At 35.7% G+C, this 11,842-nt stretch overlaps 2 protein-coding genes and 1 long non-coding RNA gene across 6 annotated transcripts; 1 reads left to right on the plus strand and 2 right to left on the minus strand.

The window, feature by feature from the left end:
- Positions 1–48: 48 nt before the first annotated feature.
- On the minus strand, positions 49–1,423 carry LOC124179111. The gene is made up of 2 exons (XR_006869957.1): positions 529–1,423; positions 49–404 (listed from the first exon to the last, which is right to left on the minus strand). It is a non-coding gene; the product is annotated as an uncharacterized LOC124179111 (long non-coding RNA).
- A 5,418-nt stretch (positions 1,424–6,841) lies between these two features.
- On the plus strand, positions 6,842–9,397 carry LOC124181035. 3 transcript variants are annotated; one of them, XM_046567176.1, is made up of 5 exons: positions 6,842–7,210; positions 7,513–8,071; positions 8,152–8,465; positions 8,675–8,814; positions 8,938–9,076. In XM_046567176.1, exons 1-4 carry the CDS (start codon positions 7,177–7,179, stop codon positions 8,806–8,808), a joined length of 1,041 nt encoding a protein of 346 aa, XP_046423132.1. In that variant the 5' UTR covers positions 6,842–7,176; the 3' UTR covers positions 8,809–8,814; positions 8,938–9,076. The 3 variants fall into 3 exon arrangements, with proteins under 3 accessions (XP_046423132.1, XP_046423122.1, XP_046423112.1); XM_046567166.1 differs by having other exon boundaries at positions 6,843–7,192; positions 8,152–8,451; positions 8,938–9,397; XM_046567156.1 differs by having other exon boundaries at positions 6,844–7,210; positions 8,152–8,451; positions 8,938–9,397.
- A 266-nt stretch (positions 9,398–9,663) lies between these two features.
- Positions 9,664–11,246, minus strand: LOC124181044 (nucleoside diphosphate kinase 6-like). Of its 2 annotated transcripts, none has more exons than XM_046567198.1 (3): positions 10,978–11,246; positions 10,369–10,672; positions 9,664–10,186 (listed from the first exon to the last, which is right to left on the minus strand). In XM_046567198.1, exons 1-3 carry the CDS (start codon positions 11,053–11,055, stop codon positions 10,095–10,097), a joined length of 474 nt encoding a protein of 157 aa, XP_046423154.1. In that variant the 5' UTR covers positions 11,056–11,246; the 3' UTR covers positions 9,664–10,094. The 2 variants fall into 2 exon arrangements, with proteins under 2 accessions (XP_046423154.1, XP_046423144.1); XM_046567188.1 differs by having other exon boundaries at positions 9,664–10,170; positions 10,978–11,244.
- Between the last annotated feature and the right edge of the window lie 596 nt (positions 11,247–11,842).

The following is an 11,842-nucleotide window of genomic DNA, read 5'->3' on the forward strand; positions in this document are numbered from 1 at the left end:
GCAGACTTATGTAGAAGATGAATTTCACGAAGTGAAGAAAAGACATCGTTGAAACGTTAATGAATTTTATTACACATGTTAAAATTACAAGGAACTGGTTGAAAATTCATGTAATTACTTTGTAATCATCTAAGAAATATGCATCGTTGATGAGTTATTGGAACAGCATCGGGTTCCAGTGGTGGGCTGATTGTCCCTTTTGGGGAAATATGCATAGGTCCGTTAAATTCCAAGCGATACTCTTCCTGCGAAGATCGCCATGCAACAATGCCTGTACTGGTCGTTGGAATTCGTGGCGAGGCAGCCAACTTATGCGTAAAACGTTGTTATTCGTGCATCATTTTCTTGCGTTTCACGTATGTATTCTCTGGAAGTCCGTCATTCACAGCTTCTTTGGCAAGTATCTGCGGGGTATAAGAAAAATATTCATAGCATACGCGTGTTATGTATTATCTTACGTAGTACGACGTTTTGTACACACCATTTTATTCGCAATTCTTTTGTAAGTCACAATAATTCAATAATCACCCGTTGAAAATTTTTCCAACTCAAATAGTCATCTTATATTCCAACTGATTTGTGATTTCCGTTATTAACGGATCACTTCCTTTCTGTCGAAAGTAATAAATTTATATGTATACTGCGACAAAACATTTCTCTTGTGGTTTTTAATTGAGTCTAAAATCAATTAATAATATTATAAAATGCAAGTTATCATATTTGTTGCCTTTCTTTTTATGTGTGTGAATGTAGTGATTTTTTGAAAAAAGTATTCAATAGTAGATTCAGTTAAGTAATCTATAAATCATGCGTGTATATAAATTTGTAATAAACATTTTTAAACTAATTTCTACAATATAGATTCAAAAGCGAAGATGGGAGTTAAGTTCTGACTGTATTCCATTTTGTATGTATAATGCAATGGGCCTTTTAGACGGATTACCCGTATCTCGAATGTACAAAATTTAAACATCGTTCTTTCGTCATTTTTAGTAACCGGTTCTGAATGAGCATCGTTTTTTTGTTCTCTATCGGATTTCACGGGAGACGTGCTCATTTGTTATGCAAATATCATGTTTTATTATAACAACTTGTGTCGACTGCGAAAGGTTAAGCGGGGGAGAAAGATGGAATTGCCTAATTCTAAATTCCCAAAGGTATATGCACTTTGTTGACTTTAATTAAGAAACGAAATTTATCAAAAAGGAAGATGTATTTACGTGGAATTCACTCCGACTAAACTAGAAAAATCCGAATGTATTACGATTCCACATGCGTTACACATTATCGAATCATGAGTTTTATTGACAATGAGTTACATTTACGAAAGAATAAAATCGTCTTTTAAAAACTACAATATGTTAGTATTTGTCTAGTGAAAATAAGTTCACTTACGCTCGTTTCCACACCACCGCAAGCGGTAGAGCGACTGGCGCGTTTTTTTTTACGTGGTATCCCCAGTAGGCCTACTCCACGGAGAATAATGGCTAGATCGATTTTACGTTCTTCGAAAAAAATTACAGATGACTTTTTTTCACATGTTAATTATAGTAAATTGTTTTACCCAATCAATTTGTATTCGCGTATATTCGCAGTTTGTTGGAAATTTTTCAGTTCGTATAACCCGCCGACTAGTTATTGATGAAAAATGACTGTTTTAATTATGGATGAAAGACGGTTGTTTTAATTGTTGATGAAGGATCATTGTTTTTATCTTATAGGTGAACTGTGATTGACTTTGGATGTTCGTGCACCGTTTTTTTTCTTATGAGGTATGATATAATCACTAAAATGGAGAACCTGATAAATACGTAAAACAATTCACTAGACCAAGATCAAAATCACGAATCGCTCTAAGACGTTGGCATTTACCTGCTGGAAGACGATGCAGAAATTTTTGAAGAAATTGAAACAAATCTGAGTAGAATAAGCACAACCCCGAAAATATGACATAGCTGTATACCTAATTCTACAGTGAAATACAAACCGAACATGACCTGTGAGCGATTCGAGAAAAAACGCTGACACTAAAACGATAGCAATAAAAGACTGTTAAATCATTTAAAAAAACTACAGCTGAACAAATTTTAACACACTTTGTGGCCATGATGATTCTGAACTACATCGCTAAATCTGTCTATCGGAGAAAACAAGATGACTGACCCTGAACCAGACCTGAACCAGACCTAAGCCTGAAAATTGAAATGTTGATTTTTCAGTATGGTCAATAAAACTCAGTTACCTGGAACAGATGAAAATACAATTAGTGACATATGTCGATACAGACAAAAATATAATTAGCTTAGATGAGTAAGAAATATAAGTAACGAACAAAGGGACAAATAAATTGAAACGGACAGAAGATTTGATTAGCTGCAACAGTCAAAAAGTTTGATTAGTTGAAAGAGATAAAAGGTTTGATAAGCTGAAATTGATAAAAGGTTTGATTAGCAGCTGAAACAGATAAAAGGTTTGATTAGCTGAAATTGATAAAAGGTTTGATTAGTAGCTGAAACAGATAAAAGGTTTGATAAGCTGAAATTGATAAAAGGTTTGATTAGCAGCTGAAACAGATAAAAGGTTTGATTAGCTAAAACGTCAAAAAGTTTGATGAGCTAAAAAGTTAAAACGTTTGATTAGCTGAAACAGACAAAAAGTTTGATTAAGCGAAAGAGGTAGAAAGTTTTATTAGCTGAAACAGACAAAAAGTTTGATTAGCTGAAATAGACATAAGGTTTAATTAGCTGAAACAGACAAAAAGTTTGATTAACCGAAAGAGGTAGAAAGTTTTATTAGCTGAAACAGACAAAAAGTTTGATTAGCTGAAACAGACATAAGGTTTAATTAGCTGAAACAAACAAAAGGTTTGATTTGAAACAGACAAAAAGTTTGATTAACCGAAAGAGGTAGAAAGTTTTATTAGCTGAAACAGACAAAAAGTTTGATTAGCTGAAACAGACATAAGGTTTAATTAGCTGAAACAAACAAAAGGTTTGATTTGAAACAGACAAAAAGTTTGATTAACCGAAAGAGGTAGAAAGTTTTATTAGCTGAAACAGACAAAAAGTTTGATTAGCTGAAACAGACATAAGGTTTAATTAGCTGAAACAAACAAAAGGTTTGATTTGAAACAGACAAAAAGTTTGATTAACCGAAAGAGGTAGCAAGTTTTATTAGCTGAAACAGACAAAAAGTTTGATTAGCTGAAACAGACATAAGGTTTAATTAGCTGAAACAAACAAAAGGTTTGATTTGAAACAGACAAAAAGTTTGATTAACCGAAAGAGGTAGAAAGTTTTATTAGCTGAAACAGACAAAAAGTTTGATTAGCTGAAAGAAACAGAAAATCTGATCATCTGAAACAGACTAAAAGTTTTATTAGCTGAAACAGATGAAGGTATTGTTAGCACAATCACATAAGCCATAACACTGGCAAAAAATGGGTCGAGTCCAAGATGATATTCGCTTTAATATTCGTTGCTTAAATTATTATTTGTATTGATGAAAGAAACACATTCTAAATTTTTTGAAACATCTTTTTCTGCTTTGGTTATTAAAGTGAATATCTTTTTCGACTGAACATTCTAAAGTTCTCAGTGCATTTGTTAAAAAATTAGTTTTGTTTCTGTGAAACAGAAAATAATGCGATCAGTTAAACAAGTATTTCTGTACATTTCAGACATGTTTCATAAATGCTTACAACAATATTCTCCATTATCAGTATACAATATCGAGATTTTTTTTCCTGCGCGTTGAGCGCAGGTTTTCAAATGCCGCACTTTCTCTCATAACTAAAAAGTATCAAGTCCACGCGCAAAAGGCGGCATGGAACTAGAAAATTTTAATATTCGTCAAAAAATTGACCGAAGAGCTGAAAGATCAGCACATAGAGAGTGCGTAACTGTTTTTATATGATACTTGCAAAATGGACGCGCCAAAAAACGTGTCCGATACCGGTTATTAATTTACACGCAAAAAGCTGCGTACAATTCTCGTGATTAATCAGCGCGCAATAAGGCCGCGACAGATTAAACTATTAAAAAAGTTGTATTATCGGGAACTTGTCCTGAAAATTCTCTAGAAACCCAATCCACATCTGCATCTTTTTAAATTAGATACATTGCTATGCGGATTGTTGTTCTCAGAATACAAAGCGATATCGGGAGGGAGGTTGGAAGGCATGCATTATTGTGTGGCGTGACGGTCGGCGGTCCTCTTCGACGCGAAGTCTTCGAGCTTAGCATCTCTCCCCATCTAGCGTACCACGGAACGCGATAGATGGTCCAGAAATGCGTTTTGCCCATTCAGACGATCACAGAGATCAATTGAATGGAATACTGATCGGTAATGACTAAATAATTGAATTGAATAACGATTGAAAAATGGTTGTAGAGTGATAAGAAATGGGAAATTCGATTTCGTTAATATCAAATGCTTGCAAATGGTCGAGAGACTCGAATACGGAGTCTTTTGGGAAAAAAGTTTCTGTGATCGTTTGACGCTGTGGATTACAAAAGTTAGTAACATCACGGCTCATCGCGACCTTCCTACCCTCGCCTGCTTCCCAACGGAACCACCCAACGGAAAAAAGAGACTCTCACACACACATGCATAAACCCCGCGACGGGTCCCAAAACGTCCACCTACCTACCCGGTTACCTATATTCGATCTAAACGATTCTCCATTTTTTCCAACACACATCATTCTTCATCATTTGCGCCGTGGTCACTGACTTACACTTTCGTTGTTTACCTGTTGGGAGCAAAATGTTTTTGTATCGTAGTCTGCCTACTGAGAATACAGTATCGCGGTTGTATGCCGCCAACCCTCGTATTGTATGTATTATTTTATTAAATACTAGCAGACTATCGGTACATTAACCTTTTGTAAAATTGATTAAAAACATCCTGTATACCAATTAGCATTTTTCTAAGCGAACTAAGCCAGCACTTGATCAATACTTGTTGGCTGTTAAAAGATTGAAAATGATATATAATATAAGATGCAATTTGATTACGTTACGTTATGCCAGAATTTGGAATATTATCGATTTAACAATAATGTAAATAATTGAATTCGTTCAAACCTCAGGTGAACCCACCACTTAAACGACATCGGTAAATTCAAGTGTAGATTTTTACATCAGTTACGAAATGCAATCCGACCTCGCGAGTGTCGAATAAGCGATGGTTACCTGTCGCGATGCTCATTCCACTTTTAGCAACGTGCAAAATTTCTAACTTCAAGCAGGCTATGGTAAATTAAATGCCAAAAAAAATTATTCGACAAAGTCAAGCACGTTGCCATCGCGAATGAGCCTATCCATGAAGCTAAGAAATCGAAGATTTGTGTAACAATTGTTACCGCCACGCCACGTGACAGAGGAATCCCAGGGAAATACCCGTAACCTAACACATGCAAACTCACCGACGTTGCCGAGAAATGAAAAAGTTACTCGGAAGTCTCCGCTTAAATCTCTGAAAAACAAAATACAACACTTGAATTAATTTAGCAAATTGGCTTTTCAGTTTTCAAATTAATTATTACTGTTATCTAGTTTCATATTTTTGCATTGCATTTTATGCAAGACCAAAACTAAAATAAGTATTGTTACCTCGACTCTGGGCTGCTCCACGCTTTTAGATGTAGTAGTGTTGTAGCATCTCAGGGTTATTAGTGAAGCGACGCACTTTTTACACAATTTAGATCTTCACTAATTTCTTAAAATCCACAAAATCCGCACCGCAATAACACTAACACTCGATACTGCACTCACTTTTTATGCTGTAGCTGTCTATTTGAACCGACTGAACAAACTTACTAACAATGCGATTGCGCATTTACCGAAAATCAGCCAAAAAAATAATAAAATTGATACTCCACGCATAGAGATAAAAGTAGACATTACTGAAATCTGAAGTTACACCAAACAATGAAAACTCGGACACAAAATTCACCTTCAACGTTCGCAGGATGTTTTCATTTCAGTAACTCGGTTTTTATTCAGGTTACACGCTGCTCCTCGTGTATTATTCACAGATGAGTATGGTGGAAATACACTGATAGAACAACGTGACACCACCTGAACAACGCGGTCTGAATCTTGAACCGATACTGAAATTACGCGATTTCGCTCCGATTGCTCGGAAACGACTGATGCTGCACGGCGCTCGGAAGGAATCTAAATCTGTTCTCTGAAGAACGGAACATAATAATTCACTCCCCCCCTCCCCACCCCCCTCGCTGTCGCGCTTCACATGGAGTGGGGGTAGCTGCACGCGTCTGCCTAGCGTTTACAATTATTATCTGTTGTCGTTCAGAGAACCGATTCAAATCCGTTGACGGGACGCTTACACCGTTGCTTATGCTCTGTTTTATATATCTCTATGGTCTCAGTGGCTGGGTGAAAACACCGCGTAAACTACGCACAACGCGATCAAATGTTTAGAGCATTGCCGTAACATGCGACGTCAGGCAAATTATGAATTCTCCAACCAATTGCAGATATTTCTTGATCGGGATTTTCTCAGCTTTTCAATTCCACTATGATGACTGTATGTTACCAACGTTTTGTACGCGATAGTTCTTAGTTATGAAGAACTTCTTTTACCGGTGTGGTCAGTTGCTTGATAGATGATATATGAAACTGCTAATTCCCTCAAACCCGGCAAACTCTTACGCAAAATAACACAAGATTATCAGTATTTATACCTATATCCTCGGTCAACGGTATGGAGGTTGCTGGTTCTTTGCGTGGCAGTTATCATTTCCACGCCATCTATAACACGAGCTGACTTATCGACTACAATGTCGGTAATGTTTGGCAGCTTCTAGATTTCAGCACTATGAACATTCGTAGCAACTGAAAATGTCAGCAGAAATGTCAGAGTGGCCATGATTTGCTTTGTAAACAAAATTGTTTGTTTGAAAACGGGAATGTGCGCAAAATTGAAGTGATAAGTTTGATTTCATTGCTTTCGGTAGATAAATTAAATTTATATCGATTAAGTATGTTATTATACCTGGTGCGAACATTAGAATAAAATTAGTCACTTCAGGTTTCATATAATAATTTCGAGTCGATTCGGTGTATAATTGTTTACCTATAGATTCCACCGGGATTTATCAACGATATTTCCGCATACAAAACAATTGTTATAGATTTTACGTTGAAAATGGCGACATTGAAAGGTGTGTTTCCCGAACCCAGTAAGTCCAGACAGCTTTTCTAGTTGATATTGTTAAGGAAAGCTGTTTACAAATTATCTTCTGTTATTTTAAGATTCTACCTACTTAATATTGTTTCCTGAATAATTTCGAATACGTTAAAGTTTATCGTCAGTTATGCAGTTATCACCCATACCTAAGTCAGGTTACATACTATTAAAATCACACTTTACGATGACCTAGTTGATCAATGGCAATATTCAGCACAATATATATGTTGAAAAGTATTGTTACATTCATTATTCTTTGAAATTGATAGCACATGTATAATTTTGTAAATGCAGAAGTAAACAGGCGAAAAAACTTCATACATGAAAATGTGAAAAATCTCCGGCGAATGGAGCATTATTTTCACAATCACAAGGAAGTTGAGGAATTACAAAAATTACAAATTCGAAGGCAACAAAAAGCGTCTAATCGATATCAGAACATAGCATCGCGGGTGAACTCCAGTCTTCGTGAAGCTAAAGATGAGGACTTTTCTGATAAAACATGCACATCAACTGCTAAACAGAAATTGGATGGTCCTGAAAAATCCAAGTCGCAGGCTCAACCTCATTCCAAAAATAGTGCCCCAACTTTGCAAAGTAAAACCACAGCAGGAGTTCAGAAGGGATTCATGGTACTGCATAGTAATGCAAAGAGTCCTATACTCAAGAGAAAAACTCGTGAAGCAGTTTTGAATAAAAAGCTGCAAAGCAACATGACTAAGGCTCCTTCAGACCCAAACCTAAACTGTGGGCATTGTTGCAATAGTAACACTGAAGTAAAATATAGAAGCCAGGGAATTCAAACTTTGGATGCTAAACACATGAGCAATTTGTATGCCGAGGGTACAATTAGGTACTAGTGTTCATGGCCTGCTTGAAAGATATTGCAATTACTTTTTGCAACTTTTTTTCTGAACAACAATTTTTATTTAGGTATTCTACCCGACGGAGTCCTAGACTGGATTTGGCTATGTGCAAAACAATGGAGGTAGCACTACAAAATGATAAAACACCACGTGAAGGTGCTAACTCTCCCTTGGATCGTGGGGATGTTAGTTCAGCACCATCATCTCCTTCACCCAAATCACCTGATCTGCACTTAGATTCGTCCCGTGAGGAAGGAACGGATTTTGTTAAATTGAACAAACAGCAAACATCAATTGCTACCAAAATGGCTACACAGCTTAACAATGGCGTACCTCCCACTCATTATCGAAAGGGTGTTGTTCCCAAGTATGATGTTAAAAGTAACTTCTCTCTTCATTACTTTTACTCGTTATCTGCAAGTAGACTCGTTACTTTTTTTTTATCTTACTTGAGTTTTGGATAGGTTGAAAATTTTAACTAATCTTCCATACTCTAGAATTAATTTTAAGTTTATTTTTTTTGTTTCGGTTTTGATTTTTAACCGTGATAGTTCATAATCTTGTCTTGAATGGACATTTTCTACTTACAGATATCTTCGAGAACGGAAAGAGGCACAGCTGCAAAAAGAACAAAAGGCGAAAGAAGAGGCACCAGATCCTGACTGTCCAGATGGCCACGTCCCGCTGCCTGACAGTGAACGCCAGGAGACCCTCCGTATGTTGAAAAAAAGTGAGTACCTGCTGCTACTTGCTGTTTATTAACTGTGGTTAGAATAATTATAAAAAGATTACATCATTTCGAACGATGAAATACTAACATGTTATTTACAACATACTAACATATTATTTGCAGACTATCAAGAATTTGTTAAGGAATTAAATATGATGCCAATAAAAACTGACACTCTGAGATCCCAGAAACGAAAAATGGAAATTGAGAAACAGCTCAATAAAATAGAAGAGGGTATAAAAGTATTTTCGAGACCAAAAGTCTATGTCAAAATTAACGCTTGAAGTTTTTATCACATGTGATTTGAGGTGCATCTATCAATTTGGTACACATTATCATGCGTTGCAGAACTTGTGTATATTGTATAATATGTCTTACTTATAGTATGGAAGGATTTGTATTTCGTTTAAATAATTCAAGAAATATTGTAGGCATCTAGCAGATTGAATTGTTTTGAACAAAAACATTTAATCCAGGAAATAATTTGTAAATATTTGTTTGACGCATGTAAATTAACTAGTCTGTTTTAAATTAGGGTGATCTAATACTAAACATCAAGATTTCAAGTACAAAAGAAAAATACAATGAATTATTCTTTTAAAAAACATATGTTTTTATTTCTACTGCATGACTGTGTTTTATAAATTTCCAGTGATCTGATCAGTGTAACATAGAACAGGAATCGATACCCATTCAATATTAACATCAACGTGTATTCCTACCTTGAATATAGTAAAATCTTTAATTTTTAGTGTCATTCTTGATTCATGAAGTATAGATTCAGGTACATGGGAGGTAAGTGCAACGATAACAAGTAGCTTCGAAAGGATAAATAATATGACTACCAAATTCACAACCTACTTCATTGCAGCTTTACCTTTATTTATAATCTACATAATCAACTATTAGAAGGTATGCTTGATTCTTATATACAATACATCATGGTAAATATATCACTGGTGAATTGTGCATTCATGGTTGAACAGAAAGCTGAAACAACCAGACAAACATGATACTTTCTACAGAAATAAGATAATGAAGCTCAACAATGAAATTTTTTTCAAATACATCGAACCCCTGATACTTCTATAGAACTATGGATTATGAAACGGGCCTCTATTATCTCTTTTGACAAAAGTTTAAGGCGTTTGTCTGCTAATTTTAAACTTCAAATCATTGTTGTATCTTGGTCACTCTCGTTTATTTTCTTAGTTCTGTCAATGGTATGAATGAATAAAGATGGATCAAATTTTAAATTTCCTGAATTGTAAAAAATCTCTTCATTTTTGAACCAGTGTTCTATGTTGAATTCTTTGAAAAATATGGCTATTTCTCGTTTTGATGATTCTGGGGAGTCTGAAACATGAGGACACTATCAATATTTGAATTACTTGCGGCTATTTGAATTACTTGCGGACTAGTAAACTAATAATCTTAGAAATGTACTTTGAAGTTAATTCATAAGACGCTTAAGCTTGGAAAGTATAAGGATTCAGAAATTCTTGAATTTATTTTGCTTATGTACAAAGCATAAAAGTTCTCTTATGCTATTACCTGATCCATGAGTTGCATTTCTTGTATCTGAGAGTCCATACATCCCTCTGATAGTATGAGGTGCATGAAATTGGGCTTGATAAACTTTTGTTGGACCCATCAATGTTCTCCACTTAGCTATCGCATCATGAGCTGTCAGAATATGGATGTCTGAAGGACCGCTGCACATAAAGGTCATCAATCTGTTATAGAAAAATTTCTCCTTGTGATCTGCATAAAACGATTCTGCCTCCATTGGTGTTATTATCGTTCTACGAGATCTGACAACTTTGAAACCCTCATCAATTATCAAGTCACGAATTTTCTGGAAGTTGAAAGAATTTTTCATACAACACACGTGCCGATCTCAACACTAGTAGTTCGCATTTTTTTACAGCCATACTTTTGATATTTGAGGCACACTCGGTTAATTTTGTCACCAAGGTATCTGATGACTTTTTTTATTTATTTTCACTGAGGTTACGTTAGGTTCTTTGCGGAGGTGCACGACGGATGATGACATTCAACGCATTCTGAGGTGAGGCTTACTCAATATGATCGCAATATTGATATAAATAATTGATCTCTCACACCAGACGTTTTTGCATTTGAAATTAGATAGTAATTTACCTGAAGAACAAACGGTGATTTAACTACATGCGGCTTTAGTATTGCTAGTGTAAGTTGGAGAGGTTGTTTTGATTTCATCTCAGCATTTTTTATTCACCCGAAAGCTTAGATGACGTTAACTCTTACTGCACTACTGTCAAGATATTCGAATTTTTCATTGCCCAATCATTTTTGGCAAAGCTAAGCACCTTGACGTCTACCATACACAATGGTACACAATTGCCACAGCCAACAGCTGACAAGCCGCTCAAGATCCGCGCCATGCCGCAAAGCGCAGGCTCCGATCAAAACTTCGATTTTGACCGCGGTTGGCGCAACGATAGTGAAACCGGACTAGGATATGTTGTATTGGCGTGGTACTGGCAAAGGAACAGTCAACGAAGGAATTGGCCATTGTACTAGTATTTACTCTACTGTTGAGTTGAATATCAATGTTCCATATGCATTGAAAACTTCAAAACACTTATTAAAAATGAACGATAAAAGTTTTATGTACGATACCAGAGAATATTGTAAATTTCTTGCGCCTGACGCAGTAAGCTCTGGCAACCAAACGCGCACGGGTCCAGAGCATGCATACCTACTATTGGCATATTCGGATGAATAGAAATGGTAGGATCAACTCACCAAACAATTGTTCAGAAGAGGCATCTCAAATACTTATATTATTTTTATACCAACCTTTTTTGAGTCAGTTTGTTGCTCAAATTTTCAAGTTCGATATTTCATTCAATCAAAATAGTAAAAAATATCATAAGACTAGTCACAGAGCATTGATGTTCATACTTTTACCATTAGCCATTTGAATCCTCGTGAAACATAGCATCTCTCATGTACTGAAGATGTCAACTATATAGAAGGAAAA

The sequence above is a fragment of the Neodiprion fabricii genome, chromosome 1, assembly GCF_021155785.1.
Source record: "Neodiprion fabricii isolate iyNeoFabr1 chromosome 1, iyNeoFabr1.1, whole genome shotgun sequence".
Lineage (NCBI taxonomy): Eukaryota > Metazoa > Arthropoda > Insecta > Hymenoptera > Diprionidae > Neodiprion > Neodiprion fabricii.

Bases quoted from the DNA above. Each gene is read 5' to 3' on its own strand.
- LOC124181044 (XM_046567188.1), bottom strand. From the start codon at position 11,055: ATGAAATCAAAACAACCTCTCCAACTTACACTAGCAATACTAAAGCCG. The intron at 10,673-10,977 runs GTAAATTACTAT...TTCAACTTCCAG, and splicing joins AATCACCGTTTGTTCTTCAG to AAAATTCGTGACTTGATAAT. The intron at 10,171-10,368 runs GTAATAGCATAA...CTCATGTTTCAG, and splicing joins AAATGCAACTCATGGATCAG to ACTCCCCAGAATCATCAAAA.
- LOC124181035 (XM_046567156.1), top strand. From the start codon at position 7,177: ATGGCGACATTGAAAGGTGTGTTTCCCGAACCCA. The intron at 7,211-7,512 runs GTAAGTCCAGAC...TTGTAAATGCAG, and splicing joins AGGTGTGTTTCCCGAACCCA to AAGTAAACAGGCGAAAAAAC. The intron at 8,815-8,937 runs GTGAGTACCTGC...TATTATTTGCAG, and splicing joins CCTCCGTATGTTGAAAAAAA to ACTATCAAGAATTTGTTAAG.